The sequence below is a fragment of the Triticum urartu genome, chromosome 3 (assembly GCF_003073215.2).
Source record: "Triticum urartu cultivar G1812 chromosome 3, Tu2.1, whole genome shotgun sequence".
NCBI classification, from domain to species: Eukaryota; Viridiplantae; Streptophyta; class Magnoliopsida; order Poales; family Poaceae; genus Triticum; species Triticum urartu.
The window spans coordinates 247,368,783-247,391,181 of NC_053024.1; the positions used below are offsets into that span (position 1 = coordinate 247,368,783).

Genomic DNA, 22,399 nt, shown 5'->3' on the forward strand with positions numbered 1-22,399 from the left:
TTTTTTCAACTTTCACGCAATACATGAGCGTGAGGCATGGACATACCACTATGGGTGGAATAGAATATAATGATGGGGGTTATGTGGATAAGACAAAAAAGGAGAAAGTCTCACATTGACGCGGCTAATCAACGGGCTATGGAGATGCCCATCAATTGATCTCAATGCGAGGAGTAGGGATTGCCATGCAACGGATGCACAAGAGCTATAAATGTATGAAAGCTCCACAAAAGAAACTAAGTGGGTGTGCACCCAACTTGCTTGCTCACGAAGATCTAGGGCATTTGAGGAAGCCCATTGTTGGAATATACAAGCCAAGTTCTGTAATGAAAAATTCCCACTAGTATATGGAAGTGACAATATAAGAGACTCTCTATCATGAAGATCATGCTGCTACTTTGAAGCACAAGTGTGGAAAAAAGGATAGTAACATTGTCCCTTTTATTTTTTTATTTTTTTGGCCTTTCTTTTTTTATTCCTTTTTTCGGGCAATACTCTATTAATGATGATCATCACACTTGTATTTATTTACAACTCAAAGATTACAACTCGATACTAGAACAAAGTATGACTATATATGAATGCCTCCGGCGGTGTATAGGGATGGGCAATGAATCAAGAGTGACATGTATGAAATTATGCATGGTTGCTTTGCCACAAATACGATGTCAACTACATGATCATGCAAAGCAATATGACAATGATGAAGTGTGTCATAATAAACATAACGGTGGAAAGTTGCATGGCAATATATCTCGGAATGGCTATGGAAATGCCATAATAGGTAGGTATGGCGGTTGTTTTGAGGAAGATATAAGGAGTTTTATGTGTGATAGAGCGTATCATATCACGGGGTTTGGATGCACTGGCGAAGTTTGCACCAACTCTCGAGGTGAGGAAGGGCAATGCACGGTACCGAAGAGGCTAGCAATGATGGAAGGTGAGAGGTCGTACAATCCATCGACTCAACATTAGTCATAAAGAACTCACATACTTATTGCAAAAATCTATAAGTCATCAAAAACCAAGAATTATGCGCATGCTCCTAGGGGGATAGATTGGTAGGAAAACACCATCGCTCGTTCCCGACCGCCACTCGTAAGGAGGACAATCAAAGAAACACCTCATGCTTCAAATTTGTCACACAACGTTCACCATATGTGCATGCTACGAGACTTGAAAACTCTAACACAAGTATTTATAAAATTCACAACCACTCAACTAGAATGACTCTAATATTACCACCTTCATATCTCAAAACAATCATCAAGTATCAAACTTCTCATAGTATTCAATGCACTCTATGAAAGTAGTTATTATACCCATCTTGGATGCCTATCATATTAGGACTAATTTTATAGCCAAACTAAATTACCATGCTGTTCTAAAAGACTCTCAAAATAATATAAGTGAAGCATGAGAGATCAATAATTTCTATAAAATAAAACCACCACCGTGCTCTAAAAGATATAAGTGAAGCACTAGAGCAAAATTATCTAGCTCAAAAAGATATAAGTGAAGCACAAAGAGTATTCTAATAAATTCTGATTCATGTGTGTCTCTCCAAAAAGGTGTGTACAGCAAGGATGATTGGGGTAAACTAAAAAGCAAATACTCAAATCATACAAGACGCTCCAAGCAAAACAAATATCATGTGGTGAATAAAAATATAGCCTCAAGTAAAGTTACCGATGGACGAAAACGAAAGAGGGGATGCCTTCCGGGGTATCCCCAAGCTTAGGCTTTTGGTTTTCCTTGAATTTTTACCTTGGGGTGCCTTGGGCATCCCCAAACTTAGGCTCTTGCCACTCCTTATTCCAAAATCCATCAAATCTTTACTCAAAAACCTGAAAACTTCACAACACAAAACTCAACAGAAAATCTCATGAGCTTCATTAGTATAAGAAAACAAATTACCACTTAAGGTACTGTAATGAAATCATTATTTATTTATATTGGTGTTAAAACTACTTTATTCCAACTTCTCTATTGTTCATACCCCCCGATACTAGCCATAGATTCATCAAAATAAGCAAACAACACACGAAAAACAGAATCTGTCAAAAACAGAATAGTGTGTAGTAATCTGTAGGTTTCGAATACTTCTCTAACTCCAAAAATCCTGAGAAATTAGGAAGTCCGAAATAATTTGTATATTGATCTACTTCAGGCGGAATCGGTGTTTTATCGCTCTCTGGTAAAAAATTAAAATTATTCTCATGAGCACATACTTTATGTTTTTTTCAGCAAGGTCAAACAACAATCACCCAAGAAGATCCTAAAGGCTTTAGTTGGCACAAACACTAATTAACATATTAAAAACACAATCATAACAGAGAATAGATGATTTCTTTATTACTAAACAGGAACAAAAATGAAATTGGGTTGCCTCCCAACAAGCGCTATCGTTTAACGCCCCTAGCTAGGCATAAAAATAAGAATATATCTAGGTATTATCATCTTTGATATGCAATCCATAAGTGGCTCTCATAATAGATTCATAAGTTAATTTAATTTTCTTCCTAGGAAAGTGTTCCATGCCTTTCCTTAATGGAAATTGGAATCTAATATTTACTTCTTTCATATCAATAATTGCACCAATCGTTCTAAGGAAAGGTCTACCAAGAATAATAGGACAAGTAGGATTGCAATCTATATCAAGAACAATGAAATCTACGGGCACATAATTCCTATTTGCAACAATAAGAACATCATTAATTCTTCCCATAGGTTTCTTAATAGTGGAATCCGCAAGATGCAAATTTAAAGAACAATAATCAAATTCACGGAAACCTAGCACATCACACAATGTTTTTGGAATCGTGGAAACTCTAGCACCCAAATCACACAAAGCATAGCATTCATGATCTTTAATCTTTATTTTAATAGTAGGTTCCCACTCATCATAAAGTTTTCTAGGGATAGAAACTTCTAATTCAAGTTTTTCTTCATAAGATTGCATTAAAGCATCAATATGTTTAGTGAAAGCTTTGTTTTGATCATAAGCATGAGGAGAATTTAACACGGATTGCAACAAGGAAATACAATCTATCAAAGAGAAATTATCATAATTAAATTCCTTGAAATCCAAAATAGTGGGTTCATTGTTTTGTAAAGTTTTGACCTCCTCAATCCCACTTTTACCAAATTTTGCATCAAGATCCAAAAACTCCGAATCATTGGGACGCCTTTTAACTAAAGTTGACTCATCTCCAATCCCGTCTTTATCAAGATTCATATTAGAAAACAATGATTTAATAGGGGACACATCAATCACTTTTAGATCTTCATCCTTATTATTATCTAGTTCTTCTGGTTTAGCAGCCATCTTATTAACTAAGGTGGCTTGCTTATCATAAATTTGGGCTATCAAGTTTTCAAGATGGGCAAACTGAGATTTCAAACCATAAAATTCTTTAGACATATCATCGAGCTCTTTATTCATGTACTCCATAAAACTTTTTTGTTCTTTAAGCTCATTTTTGAAGAAATTATTATGCTCAAACAGCAAAGAGATAAAGCTTCTAACATTGTTTTCAATTTCTTCCAATCTACTAAAGTGGGGATCAACCTTTTTAGGTGGAGCCATCATGACAAATAATCAATCCAACAAACAATCACACAAGAGGCAAGCGAAAAGAAATGAACGGAAAAAGGGCGAATGGAAAAGAGGCTAATAAAACGGCAAGGGTGAAGTGGGGGAGAGGAAAACGTGAGGCAAATGGCAAATAATGTAATGCGAGGGATAAGAGTTTGTGATGGGTACTTGGTGTGTCTTGACTTGGCGTAGATCTCCCCGGAAACGGCGCCAGAAATCCTTCTTGCTACCTCTTGAGCATGCGTTAGTTTTCCTTTGAAGAGGAAAGGGTGATGCCGCAAAGTAGCACAAGGATTTCCCTCAGTTTTTCAGAAGCAAGGTATTAATCCAGTAGGAGACTACACGCAAGTCGCCTAGTACCTGCACAAACAAATAAGAACCTCGCAACGAACACGATAAAGGAGTTGTCAATCCCTTCACGGTCACATAGGAAAGTGAGATCTGGTAGAGATAATAAGATAAATATTTTTGGTATTTTTGTTGTATAGATTGGAAAATAAAGATTGCAAAATAAACGGTGACAGAAATAGCTAGTTGACGGGAGATTAATATGATGAATAGACCTAGGGGCCATAGGTTTCACTAGTGGCTTCTCTCAAGATAGCATATTTTATGGTGGGTGAACAAATTACTGTTGAGCAATTGATAGAAAAGCGCATAGTTATGAGAATATCTATGCATGATCATGAACATAGGCACCATGTCCGTGAAAAGTAGAGCGAAACGATTCTGCATTGACTACTGTTACTCCACACATCAACCGCTATGCAGCATGCATCTAGAGTATTATGTTCATAAGAACAGAGTAACATATTAGGCAAGATGACATGATGTAGAGGGATAAAGTGAAGCCATAAGATATAAACCCACCTTTTTATCCTCGATGACTACAATACAATACATGTCGTTTCCCTTTCTGTCACTGGGATCGAGCACCGCAAGATTGAACCCAAAGCTAAGCACTTCTCCCATTGCAAGAGAGATCAATCTAGTAGGCCAAACCAAACTGATAACTCGAAGAGACTTGCAAAGATATCAAATCATGCATATAAGAATTCAGAGAAGAATCAAATATTGTTCATTGATAATCTTGATCATAAACCCACAATTCATCGGATCTCGACATACACACTGCAAAAAGAGTTACGTCGAATAGATCTCCAAGAAGATTGAGGAGAACTTTGTATTGAGATCCAAAGAGAGAGTAGAAGCAATCTAGCTAATAACTATGGACCCGAAGGTCTTTGGTAAACTACTCACACATCATCGAGAGGCTATGGTGTTGATGTAGAAGCCTTCCATGATCGAATCCCCCTCCGACAGATCACTGGAAAAGGCCCCAAGATGGGATCTCACGGGTAAAGAAGGTTGCGGTGGTGGAAAAGGTGTTTCGTGGCTCTCCCTGAAGGTTTCAAGGTATAAGAGTATATATAGGCGAAAGAAGTAGGTCAGTGGAGCTGTGAGGGGCCCACAAGGGTGGGGGCGCGCCTGCCCCCCTAGGCGCGCCCTCCTACCTCATGGTCACCTCGCTGCTTCCTTGACGTCCACTCCAAGTCTCCTGGATCACGTTCGTTCCAAAAAAGATCCTCGCGAAGGTTTCATTCCGTTTGGATTTCGTTTGATATTCCTTTTCTGCGAAACACTGAAATAGGAAAAAAAACAACAATTTGCACTGGGCTTTCGGTTAATAGGTTTGTCCCAAAAATAATATAAAAGTGCATAGTAAAGCCCATTAAACATCCAAAACAGATAATATAATAGCATGGAACAATCAAAAATTATAGATACATTGGAGACGTATCACGCCTCCCTACCCGCCAAGGTGGGGAGCGGCACGCCTCGAGCCCCCTGGCCGTTCCGGCTGCTTGCAATTTCTCCGTTGGAGGCATCGGACTAGAGTCTTGGCGCTTCCCGGGAGCAGCGGTGGTGAGGAGAAAGCGGAGGAAGACGGAGAAGGCGGGTGGCAGGGGGGTCAGGTCAGAGTACGATGGCGTGGATGTCTTTGCCTCCGACCGTCGTCCTGCCGCCTCGTCTTCCCGCTCTTCCCCTCCCTCCCTGGCACTGTCATCACCAGCCTCTTCGGGTGATAGCCGGGGAGGGATATTCTCTTGGTGCCTTCTCCTTGCCTCCAGCAGTCTTTCGGCTGAGCTTTGGTGGATGACTCCACCGGCGCTCAAGCCGGGGCTTCTTGTTGGCTTTGGAGCTGGTGACCAGAAGGCGCCGCCCCGTCCCCCGCACTCCTCCTTCGCAGCCTCACCACTCCCGGTCTTGTCAGGCCATGCCCGACGGGCCCTATCAGGATCGGGGAGCGCTCCTACATGGGTGCTCCTTTTCTCATATTTTCCTCCTTCCGCCGCAGTGGCTAAAGGAGGGAAAACGAAAAGAGGGGATGACGGGGCACTGATCTTTTTTCAATCTTAAACTTCTAAACGATCGTCAAATTTTAATTCAAATAATGTAATCCTTTAATCCACGTTTGTCTTCTGTAATGCTTGTACCTGTATCTGCATGTCAATGAAAGAGATAAAACTTGCCGGGAACCCGTGCATGTATATGTCCATGCAGAGGTGGAGTGCCTCTTTACTATAATTAAATGAGCTTTCCCCGGCAGGATATCCTGCCTGCACCCTTTTCGTCTACCAGAGAAGCATGTCTACTGGGGAACAGACTGAGGTGCCAGCCCCCCGCCCACTCCCTCTTTACCAAGGGCCACTCCGACCATCTAGGTTGAAGCAGCATTCAAGCCAAGGATGGGACCACCCTAGTTCCAAGAGAGGGGCGAGGTTTCTCTATGCACAAGTTATAGCTTACAGAACACTAATGGACAAGAGGTTAACTTATCTGTTTGGCTTGCCAGGGATCACTGTGCCGTGCTGTCGGCGTTCTGGGAACGGGGGTCCCCAAACTTGCCTGCCTGCGGACTGCGGCGTGGCTCAAAGGAGGCCCAACATGGCCCATCTTCATCAACACAAGACTCAAGACCCTCGCGAGGAGCCAAGCCTCGCGAGGCGGACGACATGGAGCTTCCTCAGGCACGGTCTCGTCAGGCTGGCTCGCGAGCAGGCGGAGAGATCAAGGTAGGGTACCTCGCGAGGTGCCCGTGACGCAAGCCATGACGACTCAGGGCGCCAGGCGGGTGCCAGCGCGCGCAGCGTCCTTCTTTCCTCTTTGGTGCAAAGGGGGCAAGGGCAGCCGCGGAGTACCAAGGCATCAGGCAAAGGTTGCCATTTCGGTGCAACGAGACCAAGACCAGAAGGACTACAAGACGGAGGTCACCGTTGAGCCCAGGACGGCGTCATCACCAGAGCTTTGCGCAGGCGAAGACTGCTTTTGTCAGGATAGTTGATACTTGCTGTCCCCCTTCAAATTAGCCCGCCATTGTTGGATCCCTTCCCGCTCAATATTTGGGAAGAGGACCAGGGCCTCTATAAATAGAACCAGCCACCCACATAGCAGGGGGTCGGGTCGGTTCGGTTCGGTTCTGTTCGTTCGATCGGTAGGAAGCAGAGTAGGAGAGAGAGAAAGGTGGCTGAACTCCTCCTAGCAGTTCATCACCCCAGCCAAGAACAGACCCTCGTGAGGCTGTTCTTCCTTGTATTTTTCATCATCATCAGCCCTAGGAGGCAATCCACATCCCACAAACTGGAGTACGGTATTACACCACAACGGTGGCCCGAACCAGTATAAATCTTGTGTCCCTTGTGCAGTTCTTTTAGTAGTTTAGATCTTTGCGAGGCGGGGAGGCAGAAGGTGTAATCTCCGCGCGCACCCCAGTGTTCGAACCTTAAGGGTCTGCCAAAACCCGAAATCCGATATTTGGCGCGCCAGGTAGGGGTGCGCCGGAATTCGTCGTCCACCGCCCTGTTCTCCTCCAACCGTCGCATCCATGTCCGACGCTCGTCGGGCCCGCGCCGAGCGCCGGGCCGCCATCGCTTCTCGCATCGCCCAGAAGGCGCCCGTCGGTGGACGTCCTCGTCGTTCCCCGTCGCCCGCCGTCAACGCCGCCACCGGCCCGGCGGGGGGCGAGCAGCAAGCGTCATCTCAGCATCCGTCCGTGCGGCAGGACGGCAGCACCGCTACTCCATCGCCCGCACCAGCTGGTTCTTCATTCCGCGCGCTCTGCGCCCCCTCGGAGGCTCGAGCTGCGCTCCTCGCGGCAAACGAGCTCCTGCGCTGCCGCCCCACCGCTGACGTCTGTGGGGAATGGTTCGACCGCGTCGCCGAGCTCGTCCGCGCCGCAGGGGGCTCCCCTGCGCCATCCCATCGCGCTACACCAACACCCCCGGTCGTCGCGGCCCTCCTGGGCGGCTCGCCGGCACTGCCCACAAGTCACCACGTCAAGCCTTTCATCCGCCGGGTCAGCGCCGCTTCCACGCGGCAGGGGGCTCCCCCGGATCGGACGGCGCCCGAGACCAGCCTGACCTTCAGTTCAGAGGACCACCCCTCCAACTCGGCCTGCTCGGGCGTGCTCCCCATGATGTGCACCCCCACCATCTGCCAGGTGGCCATCACCAAAACCCTCGTTGATGGCGGCGCGGGCCTCAGCGTTCTCTCGGTCGAGGCCTTCAACCTCCTCCGCATACCCCTGGAACGGCTGCAACCCAGCCGGTCCTTCTCAAGCGTCGGGGGCAAGCCGTCCAGTTCCTTGGGGCAGATCCGGCTCCCAGTGACCTTCGGCACCTACAACAACTTCCGCACGGAGCTGGTCGACTTCGACATCGCCCCCATCGGCCTCCCCTATAACGCCATCCTCGGCTACCCAGCGCTGGCCCAATTTATGGCCGCGACGCACCCGGCGTACAACCTCATGAAGATGCCCGGGAGCAACGGTGTCCTCACTGTGCACGGGGACACCGGGGATGCGCTGCGGGCGCTCAAGCTCGCCTTCAAGACGGCGGCGTCGGCACAGCCCGCCGACTTGGAGCCCCCCGAGGCCAAGGGGGCTGCACCCGCCAAGAAGAAGCAGTTGTTCACCCAAGACAAGGCAGAAACCAAGCAGGTACCCGTCGATGAGGACGGGTCCACCAACGCCACTTTCACCATAGGCGCCCACCTCAAACCCGAGCAGGAGGAGGCCCTGGTCAGGTTCCTGCGTGCAAACAAGAGGGTATTCGCTTGGGAGCCGGACCAGTTGGCAGGGATCCCCAGGAGTGTAATCGAGCATCACCTCAATGTGTGCCCCAACGTGCGCCCTGTGAAGCAGAAGGCCGGGCGGCAGTCCACAGAAAAGCAGACCTTCATCGTCCAGGAGACCCGCAAATTAGAGGTCGCTGGGGTCATCCGCGAGGTCTGATACCCAGATTGGTTGGCCAACCCTGTCGTTGTGCCAAAGAAAGGAGGGAAGGAGCGTATGTGTGTTGACTTCACCAACCTCAACAAAGCATGCCCGCAAGATCCGTTCCCGCTCCCCCGCATCGACCAGATCGTCGATTCCACTTCGGAATGTGATCTGTAATGCTTCCTGGATGCCTTCTCTGGATATCAGCAGATTAAGATGGCGGTAGAAGACGTCGAGAAGACAGCATTCCTAACCCCGTGCGGGGTATACTGCTACACGTGCATGCCATTCGGGCTGCGTAACGCAGGGGCGACCTTTCAGCGGCTGATGCACATCACCTTGGGCCCGCTGCTCGGGAAGAATGTTGAAGCTTACGTCGATGACATTGTGGTAAAGTCTTGGGAGGCCAGGACCCTGATACAGGACTTGGAGGAAACCTTCGTGAGCCTCAACGCAGTGAACCTACGGCTCAACCCAGAGAAGTGTGTGTTCGGAGTCCCCTCGGGCAAGCTCTTGGGTTTCCTCGTGTCCCACCGAGGCATCGAGGCTAACCTAGAGAAGATCAAGGCGGTGGAAGACATGAGCCTGCCAAAGACCCTTGGAGAAATGCAGAAGCTCACGGGGCACGTAACCGCGCTAGGGCGCTTCATCTCCAAGTTGGGAGAGCGAGCCCTGCCTTTCTTCCAGCTAATGAAGAAAAAGGGGCCCTTCGAGTGGACTGAAGAGGCCGACAAGGCGTTCCAGGATCTCAAGAGATACCTGACCAGTCCGCCGGTCATGGTGGCCCCGCGCCCTCAGGAGCCCCTGGTGCTTTACCTCGCCGCCACTCCTTACTCCACCAGCGCAGCCTTAGTGGCAGTCAGAGAGGAGCGCCGAATCAAAACCACGGTAGCAGCCCAAGACAAGGCAGAACAGGGACAAGGAAGGCCTAAAGAAACCACCACTGCGGCTGAGGAGGATCAGCCGCCGCAGAGGGGTGCGCCGGAGGCGGAAGAGGCCCCTCTTCCAGATGGCTAGTCTCAGGAGGCCTCATTGCCTCAAGAGGCGCCACGGTCTCCGGAAGGAGCCACCAGCACTGATGCACTCTGCCTCGTTGAGCACCCAGTGTACTTCGTCAGCACAGTGCTGCAGGATGCAAGAGCACGGTACCCCATGCCTCAGAAACTCCTCCTCGCGCTACTGGTGGCTTCGCGCAAGCTGTGGCACTATTTTCAGGGTCACCCCATCAAGATCATCTCGTCGTACCCCCTGGAGAGAGTGCTCAGGAGCCCTAATTCAGCTGGAGGGTTGCTGAGTGGAACATAGAACTGCAAGCGTTTCAGCTCGAATTCAGCACGACCAGGGTCATCAAGGGAGCAGCGTTGGCGGATTTTGTGGCAGAGTGGACGGAGGCGCCAGGCCTCAAGGCTGATGAGGATCGGTCCCTATCCACGGGAAGTGAAGCGCCAGAAGGCTGGGTCATGTACTTCGATGGGGCGTTCTCCAGGCATGGCGCTGGAGTTGGGGCGGTGCACATATCGCCCACACAGGACAAGCTCTATTACGCCGTGCAACTCTGTTTCTAGCAAGGCGAAAAGGTCTCCAACAACATAGCGGGGTATGAAGGTTTAATAGCAGGCTTGAAGGCTGCGGCTGCCCTGGGAGTGAAACGCCTCACCATCAAGGGCGATTCCCAGCTCCTTGTCAACTTCTCCAACAAGGTGTACGAGCCGAAGGATGAGCACATGGAAGCCTACCTTGCGGAAGTCCGCAGGATGGAGAAGGAATTCTGGGGGTTGGAGTTGCAGCATGTGCCCCATGGCACCAATCAGGAGGCCGACGATATCGCCAAATGCGCGTCCAGACGGTTACCCCAGGAGACCGGCATTTTTGAGGAGTGGCTCTTCAAGCCCTCAGCTCTGCCGTCATTGTCAAACACGGCTCAGCCCTTGGAGGAGCTCCCCCAGCCACCTGCCTTAGGAGCTCCGACCTGTGGCCCGGCCTCAGGAGCACGCCTGCTCCTGACGATGGAACCTCAGGAGGGATGTTGGATCGCGGAGCTCCGGAGCTACTTGACGCAAGGGACCTTGCCGGAGAAGGAGGAGGAGGCGGAGCGAGTGGCACGCCAGGCCACGGCATACTGCATCAGAGACGGAGAGCTCTACCAGAAGCGACCAAACGATGTATCCCTGCGCTGCATCTCCAAGGAGCAAGGGAAGGAGCTACTGGAAGATATACACGGCGGAGACTACGGACATCATTCGTCATCGCGGACCCTCGTCGGCAAGGCATTCCGCAGTGGGTTTTATTGGCCCACCGCGCTCAATGACGCCGTCGAACTAGTGAAAGCTTGTGAAGCCTGCTAGTTCCACGCCAAGCAGATCCATCAGCCAGCAGGAGGCTTGCAGACTATTCCCCTTTCGTGGCCATTCGCAGTCTGGGGGCTAGACATCTTGGGCCCGTTTCCTCGGGCGCCAGGGGGCTATCGTTACCTCTACGTTGCCGTGGACAAATTCACCAAGTGGGCTGAAGTAAAGGCTGTCCGCACCATCCCCGCGGGTTCCGCGGTCAACTTCATCAAGGGCATCGTAAGCCGGTTCGGGGTGCCGAATCGCATCATCACAGACAACGGTTCGCAGTTCACCAGTAACCTCTTCAAAACATACTGTGCTAACCTTGGAACACAGATATGCTACGCCTCAGTGGCGCACCCCCGGAGCAACGGCCAGGCCGAGCGAGCCAACGCGGAGGTCCTGAGGGGCCTCAAGACCAGGACATTCAAGAAGAAGCTGGAAGCCTGTGGCAGAGGTTGGTACGACGAGCTTCAGTCCGTGTTGTGGTCCATCCGCACCACCGCGACCAAACCGACTGGGGAGACCCCGTTCTTCCTGGTCTACGGAGCGGAAGCGGTCCTCCCTCACGAGGTCAGACGTCGCTCCGCGCGGGTCCTGGCATTCGACGAGGCGCAGCAGGACGCCATGCGGGGGATGGACCTCGTGCTGGGGGAGGAACGCCGCCGAGAAGCCGCGCTGCGAGCGGCGAGGTACCAGCAAGCGCTGCGACGATATCACTGCTGCAACATCCGCCCCAGGACTCTTGAGGTAGGAGACCTCGTGCTCAGGCGGGTTCTCTCCAGGGAGGGACTGCACAAGCTCTCTCCCATGTGGGAGGGCCCGTTCAAGGTTGTTCATGTTTCCAGGCCCGACTCCGCACGCTTGGAGACTCAGGAGGGAGTGCCGGTCCAGAATGCATGGAACATCCAGCACCTCCGGAGGTTCTACCCCTGAAAAGGCCCAGAGCCTGTGAGGCAAGGCGAGTGCCTGTGAAGCTATCACGTTTTGGAAAAGGCCCAGAGCCTATGAAGCTATTGCGTTTTGGAAAAGGCCCAGAGCCTGTGAAGCAAGGCGAGTGCCTGTGAAGCTATCGCGTTTTGGAAAAGGCCCAGAGCCTGTGAAGCAAGGTGAGTGCCTGTGAAGCTATCGCGTTTTGGAAAAGGCCCAGAGCCTGTGAAGCAAGGCGAGTGCCTGTGAAGCTATAGCATTTTGGAAAAGGCCCAGAGCCTGTGAAGCAAGGCGAGTGCCTGTGAAGCTACCGCGTTTTGGAAAAGGCCCAGAGCCTGTGAAGCAAGGTGAGTGCCTGTGAAGCTATCGCGTTTTGGAAAAGGCCCAGAGCCTGTGAAGCAAGGCGAGTGCCTGTGAAGCTATAGCATTTTGGAAAAGGCCCAGAGCCTGTGAAGCAAGGCGAGTGCCTGTGAAGCTACCGCGTTTTGGAAAAGGCCCAGAGCCTGTGAAGCAAGGTGAGTGCCTGTGAAGCTATCGCGTTTTGGAAAAGGCCCAGAGCCTGTGAAGCTATCGCGTTTTGGAAAAGGCCCAGAGCCTGTGAAGCAAGGCGAGTGCCTGTGAAGCTATCGCATTTTGGAAAAGGCCCAGAGCCTGTGAAGCAAGGCGAGTGCCTGTGAAGCTATCGCGTTTTGGAAAAGGCCCGGAGCCTGTGAAGAAGGCCAATGCCTGTGAAGCTTGCCGCCCGTGACACACTCACGTAATAATGAGTTGGGGTTGTACATGCCCCGGAGTCTCAGAAGCGCCGGCCTCAGGCCCTGGGGCACCCTCCCACGCCCAGTGGCAGCACTTAGCTCCGCGCTGGTGAGAAGACGTCGAAGACTAGATTAGGTGCCGGACGCGGCTTTTCATTTGCTTTCCGCAGTTGGCTTGTTCCTTCTCCTTTGAAGTTTTATTGAAGTTGTTGCCATCTTTGGCTTGCGGTTCTTCGGATTTTCGCTCTCCTGTCTCGTTTTCTCTTGCGCAAGGCCTCGCGAGGGGGGCGGCTGAGCACCCTCGCGAGCGTTCCTATCCTAGTCATTCAAAGAGTTTGCGACCTGGGCCGCTTTCAGGAGCACCCCTCCAGTCCGAGCCCCACGGGCGTCGCGACACAAACAAAGGGCCTGGGTCGGTCGCCCCCCCCCCCCACGGCCGGGGTCGGGAACTATCCACGCTCGGGCACATAGCCGGAAGGAATGGTAACAAAGCGAAACGATGATTAACAGCAATAACCCAAACACGCCCCCGCGGGGCTCCGCACTATTGTCTTTGTTGCGTAGGAAGAAGGGAAAAAGAAAGAACAAATCCGGCGCGGCTCGCCTCACACCGGCCCGCAGGGAAGGCCCGGGCTGCCTCCGGAGCTCAGGCGGACTCCCTCTCGCGCCTCACCAGGGCGCGGTGGCGTGGAGGCTGATCGCGGCCGCCGCTGGAGGAGTCGCCGCCTGAAGAAGAACCAGAGAAGCTTGAGGAACTCCGAGCGCCGCCAGCCACGGGAGCGCTGCTCCCTCCATCGTCACTGGAGCTGGGTTCCCAGCCGCGGTCGTCACCCTCGGGGCAGCACCCCGCGCGGCGACCATCTTCCCCAAACACCCTCACGTAGAAGGTGGCGTCGCCGTCGAACTTGAAGTGTAGGGTGCACCGGCGGACCAGGCCACGTGCACGGGCAAACGTCTGCCAACCGCGAGCTAGGGACAGGCTCCCGGCCGCGGAGACCTCCAGGGAGACCCATGAGGCCCGGCTGCAGCAGCCGTCGGCCTGGAGCCAGAGGCCGCCCGGGGCGCCGGCCGGGAGCTCGCCTAGGAGGAAGCGAGGAAGCGGGAGCCAGGTGCTAGCCGGCTCCGCCGACCACACAACGATCTCTGGCAGCACTTCAGCAGCACGAACGCGCGGCCTGGGGGGACGCGCAGCTGGAGCGCGCCCCCCGGCTGCAGCTACCCGCCTGTCGCCATGCTGAAGATCACCTCCACGGCCGCGGGGAGCCGCCGTGGTGGCCACAGGATGCTTGCGAGGGCGCCCTCTGCCGCGCTTGGGTGGGGGAGAGGCGGGCTCAACCCGGCAAGCCTTCCCCTTCTCGGCGGCCGAGAATCTCTTCGACGGGGCCATGAAGAAGAAGAAGGAGAAGCAAGGAGGAATGGACTAGAAGGGCACGCGCAGCCCCGTACTTATAGCCGGCGAAGGCCAACCGCCGGCCTCCACGATCACAGGTAATCATGACACGATTTGCATGCAGGGACTTGTCCAACTCGCGCGGTCGTCGAGGCGTCGTGGGGAAGCGGAGACGCCCACGTCCCATCAACCGCCACGCGGTGCCCAAGGCCGCAGGCTGTTAGGGCCCGCGGTGCTTCGCCCTTGCCCTTTCGCCTCTCGGCACGGCCAAGTCCGGGCGCGCCTTGGGCCCGGGGGCTACTGTCGGCGTTCTGGGAACGGGGGTCCCCAGACTTGCCTGCCTGTGGCCTGCGGCGTGGCTCAAAGGAGCCCCAGCATGGGCAATCTTCATCAACACAAGACTCAAGACCCTCACGAAGGGCCAAGCCTCGCGAGGTGGACGACACGGAGCTTCCTCAAGCACGGCCTCGTCAGGCTGGCTCGGGAGGAGGCGGAGAGATCAAGGCGGGGTACCTCGCGAGGTGCCCGTGACGCAAGCCATGATGACTCAGGGCGCCAGGCGGGTGCCAGCGCGCGCAGCGTCCTTCTTTCCTCTTTGGTGCAAAGGGGGCAAGCGCAGCCATGGAGTACCAAGGCATCAGGCAAAGGTTGCCATTTCGGTGCAACGAGACCAAGACCAGAAGGACTACGAGACGGAGGTCACCGTGGAGCCCAGGACGGCGTCATCACCAGAGCTTTGCGCAGGTGAAGACTGCTTTTGTCAGGATAGTTGATACTTGTTGTCCCCCTTCAAATTAGCCCGCCATTGTTGGCTCCCTTCCCGCTCAATATTTGGGAAGAGGACCAGGGCCTCTATAAATAGAACCAGCCACCCACATAGCAGGGGGTCGGGTCGGTTCGGTTCTGTTCGTTCGATCGGTAGGAAGCAGAGTAAGAGAGAGAGAGAGAAAGGTGGCTGAACTCCTCCTAGCAGTTCATCACCCCAGCCAAGAACAGACCCTCGCGAGGCTGTTCTTCCTTGTATTGTTCAGCATCATTAGCCCCAGGAGGCAATCCACCAACCACACACTGGAGTAGGGTATTACACCACAACGGTGGCCCGAACCAGTATAAATCTTGTGTCCCTTGTGCAGTTCGTTTAGTAGTTTAGATCTTTGCGAGGCGGGGAGGTAGAAGGCGTAATCTCCATGCGCACCCCAGTGTTCGAACCTTAAGGGTCTGCCGGAACCCGAAATCCGACACGTGCAATCTTCCCGTCCCTTGTCGGAGTCAAGTTCACGGCAAGAACCTGCAACTCCATGTAGATGGGAATAAATGCAGGATGCAATCCTATCTATATGCATATGCAAATGCTCATGAAATACTTATGCAGTGATATGGGTGTGCTCGTGCATGCATGCGATCTTTGTTGGGGCCCCTCCCCCACAATGCTTCTTTATTTTCTTTTGCATGTAGTCATCGCCCCGGCTTTGTACAAGGGGTTACATGCAACTGAGGCAAGGCACTGCCCGGCAGCCTCGCACCTTATAGGTAGTACTTACGGAGATGCTCAATATTCCATGAGTTTTGCAACTGTGTGCCATCCCCGGTCTCCAGACGGATTGTGCCAGGTTTGGTGACTCGTACCACCCAGTAAGGGCCTTCCCACTTTGATGACAGCTTGTTTGTACCCTTGGCGGACTGAACGCGCCTAATGACAAGGTCACCTTCCTCAAAACACCGGGCATGAACCCCTGCCGCTATGATAGCGACGCATGGCTTGCTGGTAGCGTGCAGCATGCGTAGCAGCCCAGAGACTGTTTTCCTCGAGTAGCACAGTGTCGTCACGCCGGTGGTGATATTGCGCTACTTCATCGTAGGCAAGCACTCGAGGGGACCCGTAAATGAGGTCCGTCGGGATAACTGCTTCTGCACCGTAGACCAGGGAGAAGGGAGTCTGCCCAGTTGCTCGGTTAGGTGTCGTTCTGAGGGACCAGAGAACTACCGACAGCTCCTCGATCCACCGCCTGTCGTGCTTCTGCAACATATCAAAAGTTCGTGTCTTGAGTCCATGAAGCACTTCAACGTTCGCCCTCTCAGCTTGTCCATTGCTCCGGGGGTGTGCCATAGAAGCGAATGAGATTTTGCATCCGAAGGTATGAACATATTGCATGAAGGCGTGGCTCGTGAACTGGGTGCCGTTGTCAGTGATGATCCTTGCTGGAACTCTGAAACAACACACCAATTCTTTCAAGTACTTGATAGCTGACTGAGCAGTCACCTTTCTCACGGCAGTCACTTTCGGCCACTTTGTAAACTTGTCGATGGCAACAAACAAGAATTCAAAGCCGCCGATTGTTCAGGGGAAGGGGCCGAGGATATCGAGCCCCCAGACCGAAAATGTCCATGATAGAGGGATTGTCTGAAGAGCTTGGGTAGGTAGGTGTATTTTCTTGGAATGGAACTGGTAGGCTTCACATTTCGTGACTAACCCAATCACATCTTTGAGGGTTGTGGGCCAATAGTTCCATTGCCGGAATGCTTTCCCAACTAATGCCCTTGATCCAATGTGGGATCCGCACATTCCTCTGTGAATCTCAGCCAGCAATTCCTTTCCATCCTCCCGACAAACACACTTCAATTTCACACCGTTGGGCCTTCTTCTGTATAGAGTGTCATCGACAAACTAATACATACTGGCCCTCCGGGCTACTCTTTCAGCTTCATCTCGGTTGCTAGGGAGTGCTCCGGTTTGGAGGAAGTGGACAATGTGCCTTGCCCAAGTTTGAGCCTGGGGCTCGGAAACGAGGACTAGCGGCACCTCCTCTGCTGCGGGAGCATCAGCCTCGTTCGCGGGGTCCATAGGCCCGGCTGGAGGGGGTGGTCTGGCAGGATGTGAGGAGTTGTTTCCGGCAGGGTCTCTGCCGGGAGTGGATGGCTCTGCCCGGAGAGGCTTACTGTAGGCCAACTTTCTCCTCTTCTGGGCCATTGTGGCTGGTGATACGGTGGGTTGAGAGAGATGGAGAACAAAAGTTCATCATTCCACAGGAAGCTTCTACACAACACACTTTGACAATTGATCAGCTATGCTGTTTTCCGCACGGGGTACATGCTCTGTTTGCGACCCGTCAAAGTGCTCCTCCAATCTCCTTACTTTCTCGACGCATGCTTCCATTAATGAGCTTTGGCAATCCTTTTTGACTTGTCTCACCACAAGCTATGAATCTCCTCGAATCATCAGCTTCTTAATTCCCAATTCTGCTACAATCCTGAGCCCGGCAAGGAGCCCTTCATACTCTGCTGTATTGTTGGTGGCTTCTTCCCAGGAAAAGTGCATCTGGATGACGTACTTCAAGTGCTCCCCGGAGGGGCAACAAGAAGCACGCCAGCCCTTGCACCTTGTAGGGAAAAAGCACCATCAAAATACATGATCCATTCTTGGGGTGATTCCTTGCCGGGGATGGCTGTCTCTATCCTTTCCCCATCAGGGGTTGGCGTCCATTATGCAATAAACCATGCCAATGCCCTGCTTTAAATAGTTGAAGTGCTCTCCATCTTCAAACCAAAGCTGGATAACTCCAAAGCCCATTCCACTATTCTGCCAGTTGCCTCAGGGTTTCGGAGTATCCTTTGTAACGAAAAACGAGTAACAACCGTGATCTCTTGGACTTGGAAGTAGTGGTGCAGTTTCCTTAAGGCCATAATGAGACCAAAGATCAACTTTTGCACACTAGGGTACCTCGATCTAGCCCCCTGTAACAAGGAGCTGACGAAGTACACTGGGCACTGCACCACTTTCTTCCTTGCCGTGTCCCTGGGGTTGTTATCGTTGCCGTGCTCACTGATGTCCTGATCCTTCTCTAACTCTGTTGTTCTCTCTTCACTTTCTGTCTCATACACCTCTCGCTGCGCTACCAATACTGCATTGACCACCTGGTTGGTTGCCGCCAAGTATAGAAACAATGGTTCTTGGGGTTTGGGCGCCACCAAGGTGGGTATGGACGACATGTAGGCTTTTAACTCTTGCAGAGCTGCATCTGCTTCCGGGGTCCACTTCATGGGCCCTGCCTTGTTCAAAACCTTGAAGAGCGGCAGGGCACGCTCGACAGACTTGGAGATGAATCTGCTCAGTGCGACAACGCATCCCGTCAAGTGCCTCACATCCTTAACTGTCCTTGGCTCTTGGATCTACTCAATGGCCTTGATCTTGTTGGGGTTGGCTTCGATCCCGCGATGGGACACGAAGAATCCAAGTAGCTTGCCGAAGGGAACACTGAATACACACTTCTACAGATTAAGCTTTAGATTGATCTTGCGCAGATTAGCAAATGTTTCTTCCAAATCCTAGAAAAGGGTGGACTTATCCTTGGTTTTTACCACGATATCATCCATATAAGCTTCTATATTTCTATGCAACTATGGCTCAAAATCGATCTGGACTGCCCTTGCAAAAGTGGCCCGACACTCTTTAATTCGAATAGCATGCGGACAAAGCAGTACGTACCACACGGAGTGATGAATGATGTCTTCTCTTCATCTTCCTTGGACATGAAGATCTGATGATATCCGGAGTATGCGTCCAGAAAGGAGAGCAAATCACATCCCGAAGTAGAATCGACAATCTAGTCGATGCGCAGCAAGGGAAATGGGTCCTTTGGGCAAGCCTTGTTGAGGTCTGTGAAGTCAATGCAAAGCCTCCACTTCCCATTAGCCTTCCGGACCAATACTGGATTTGCTAACCATGTAGGATGCAGTACTCCCCTAACCAAAACAGCTGCCTCCAATTCCTTGATCTCTTCGGCAATGAACTGATGCCTCTCCAAGGTCTACTTTCGTACTTTTTGCTTGACGGATCGGGCATGTGGGCAGACAACAATGTGGTGCTCAATTACCTCCCTGGGAATACCGGGGATATCAGATGGTTGCCAAGCAAACACATCGATATTCACCCGCAGGAAGGCAACGAGTGTGCTATCCTATTTTTCATCGAGGGTGGCGCTGATACTGAAAGTACCATCAACGCCAGCTAGCCCTGCCGGGACCTTCTTCACTTGGGGTGTAGTAACCTTGGATCTCTGGCTGTTGGAACACTCCGACATATCGCCAACGGGTGTTGTGCACTCGGAGGGGGCATGCTTCCGGGACTCCTTGCCAGAGGTCGTACAATCCCTCTTTTTTTTCTTTGCTTTGCTTGGCAGGAACTATCGTTGCTGCCGCTTCCGCTGCAACTTTGTCCCGATACATCTTGTCCACACAGATAATTGCATCCTTCTCATCAAATGGGATAGTGAGAACCCCCAGTGGCCCAGGCATTTTCAAGGTGTTGTAAGCATAGTGGGATGCTGCCATGAACTTGGCCAGGGCTGGCCGTCCAAGAATCCCATTTTACGGTAGGGGGAGATCAACCACATTAAACACAATCTTCTCAGTCCGATAGTTCAGTTCTCCCCCAAACGTCACCGGCAACGTAATCTTCCCCTTAGGATGACTTCTGCCGGGATTAACTCCTTGAAACGTGTCAGCGACCTCTAGCTCTTCTTCTCCTATCTGAAGCTTGCTGATAACTGCTGGGGAAATCAGATTCAACCCGGCCCCACCGTCCACTAGCATCTTTGTAACCTTGAGGTTGCGAATTATTGGGGAGACCAACAACGGCAAACACCCTACCAGAGTGGTGCAATCAGGGTGATCCTCTTCGTCAAAGATGATGGGTGTGCGGGACCATTTCAGTGGTTTCCGAGCATTTGGCGCTGGTTCCACAACATTGACCTCTCGTGCCCATCGCTTGAGTTGGTGATGAGAGGTCTGCAAAGATGCACCCCCATCAATGCATAGGGCGTTAGTGACCTTCTGAAATTCCTGCCCACTAGTTTCCTCTTCATCCCCTCCATCATTGGCATCATCAAAGATTTCCTTCTCTTGGCCCCTGGCAGGATCTCCTTTGTTCTGAAAGGGTCTACTGGGGCGATTTGCTTCACCACCCCGGCCCTTACCGCCAGCAGCATTCTGACCTTTCTCCTTGTCACTCTTATCATACTCTGCCCTCTACTTCTTGACGAGCTGCTCAACCTGATAACACTCCTGAAGGTCGAGGCCTTTGGTCCGGTGGATCTTGCAGTACGGCCCATCGCCTTCCCAACTTATTCGGTGGCAGCGGCTTCCTGGCAGGCAGTGCACGTGGCAGCTTCCATGCCGAGGGCCTGAACCTTGGCCTTCCTGCCGATACTAGGCATGCCCGATCCTTCCACAATCATTACTGCCTTATCCCTTGGCTTCTTATTGCGCTTCTTGCCGTTCTTCTGACCAGTTGATTCATCTTCATCTTCTGAATCAACATTAATGCAATATTCTTCTCCGGGCAACTTCCTTCCTTCTTCCATCTGGGCACATTTATCCACCAGCATATATAGTTCTTTCACAGTCTTGGGTAACCGCATTTTCATTTTGGAACGAATGCGGCGGTTGCGCACATTGGACCAAAAAGCTGCTATAACGGCTGCTGGATGGATATTTGGAATATTTGTATGAACTTTACTGAATCTCTGCAAATACTTACGGAGGGTTTCTCCTTCCTTCTGCTAGAGAAGCTGCAGGTCGCTAGGCCTGCCGGGCTCTTGGTGGCCACCGATGAAGCCACCGATGAACTCGTGGCACATGTCTGCCCATAATGAAATGGAGTTCTCCAGCAAGTACATCAGCCAAGACCTCACATTGGGCCTGAGGGCCAAAGGGAAGTAGTTGGCGAACATCTTCTCATCCCTTCCCCAGGCAGCCTAAATAGCGATGGTGTAGATGCTCTGAAACTCTGCCGGGTTCAGCCTCCCGTCATACTTCTTAGGTATCTCTGGCTTGAACGTGCGAACGGATGGCCAACAGACTTGCCACAGCTCTCATGTAAAGCCAGGGCATCCGACTTTGAAAGGCAGGCACCTGCCAACACCGAGTGCAGGCTCATCGACATTGAGGCCGTCACACCCATCGGTTTGGCGGGGGTCATTGTGGCGCCGTTCAACGACGATGCACGCGCCTCCCTGCCGCCTATCTTCTAGGGTTCGACGTTGGCCTAGACATGCTCGAGGGTCAGAAGAGGCCATCGAGACGTCGTCGGGGTCCTCATTCTGCTGCGCCCTCGCCGACTGCCATGGTGGGGACTGAACCGTGGGGAAGGCCCCCTTCGTATGGCCAGCAGTGCGGGCGGTGGCTATCGCTTGGGGAGGTTGCGGTGGGCAAGCTCGTCAGGAGCCCCCAGCTTTGGCAAAACCGAGCAGGCTTTGGATGGTGGCATGCCATTCATCCATCTTCTCGGCTACTGGCAGGAACCTTAATAATAGATGAGCTCGCGCTATAGCCTCCGTGGCTGTGCTTGGCATGGATGTCGATGACGTTGACCGCACCGTCACCTAGCTCCTGATGGTGCCAGGGGTGGCGGTGGGCCGTGCCCACGCTGCTGTAGGACGACCACCGTGGCAGCGGGGTCACACGGCGGTGGTGCTCGAAGATCAGTGGCTATGTTGAGCGCAGCAGTCTTGTTGGCTTGTCCGGGAGAAGGCGCATGTGCCGCGGTCGCTCTCGTGGTGGGGGCGACCGGAGGGCGATGGCTCGCCCCGGACCAAGCGCCGTTGCTGCAGCTGTACTCGTTGGTTAGAGGAGTGATCCCCTCACCCGCACCTTGTAGAGCCTGACCGTCGAGACGTTGTTGATGTCGTTCTCTTCCTGTAGCTCCGGCCCCCGTGTCAGCCACGGGGGAGGTCGTAATGGCGCTACCGGCTTCGACCACGTCCCCAGCAGCGTCCACGTCTTCGCGCGCCATCGTGTCCACCGCGGCATTAGAGGCCGCGGGCGGTGGAGCCTTCGAGGTGGATGGATGGGCCGAAGTACCAGATTTCTTCTTGGGCACCATGGTCAACGGCGCCGTCGAGGATGAAGATGGCGATGAAGATGACACGGTCTGCACACTTTCAGGTTCGCTCAAGCGAGCCCCCTACCTGGCGCGCCAAATATGTCGCGGGATATTCGCGGCCACCTATGGGACTGGGTGGCCCTTTGCTAGTTCGGCAGGGGGACGTCACGTTGCACAAAGGGAAGATCAGCGTACGGCAGCGCGGCAGAGAGCACACAAGCTATTTACCCAGGTTCGGGCTG

General features: G+C 52.4%; 1 protein-coding gene across 1 annotated transcript in view; it reads left to right on the forward strand.

Annotated features, from left to right (window-relative positions):
• Window positions 1-22,011: 22,011 nt before the first annotated feature.
• The window catches only part of LOC125546804 (SH3 domain-containing protein C23A1.17-like), a 52,429-nt gene continuing 52,041 nt past the window's right edge, over window positions 22,012-22,399 (forward strand). The window contains exon 1 of the mRNA XM_048710930.1: window positions 22,012-22,203. Within this exon, the coding sequence (XP_048566887.1) occupies window positions 22,012-22,203 (192 nt within the window). The remainder of the gene's footprint in view (window positions 22,204-22,399) is intronic.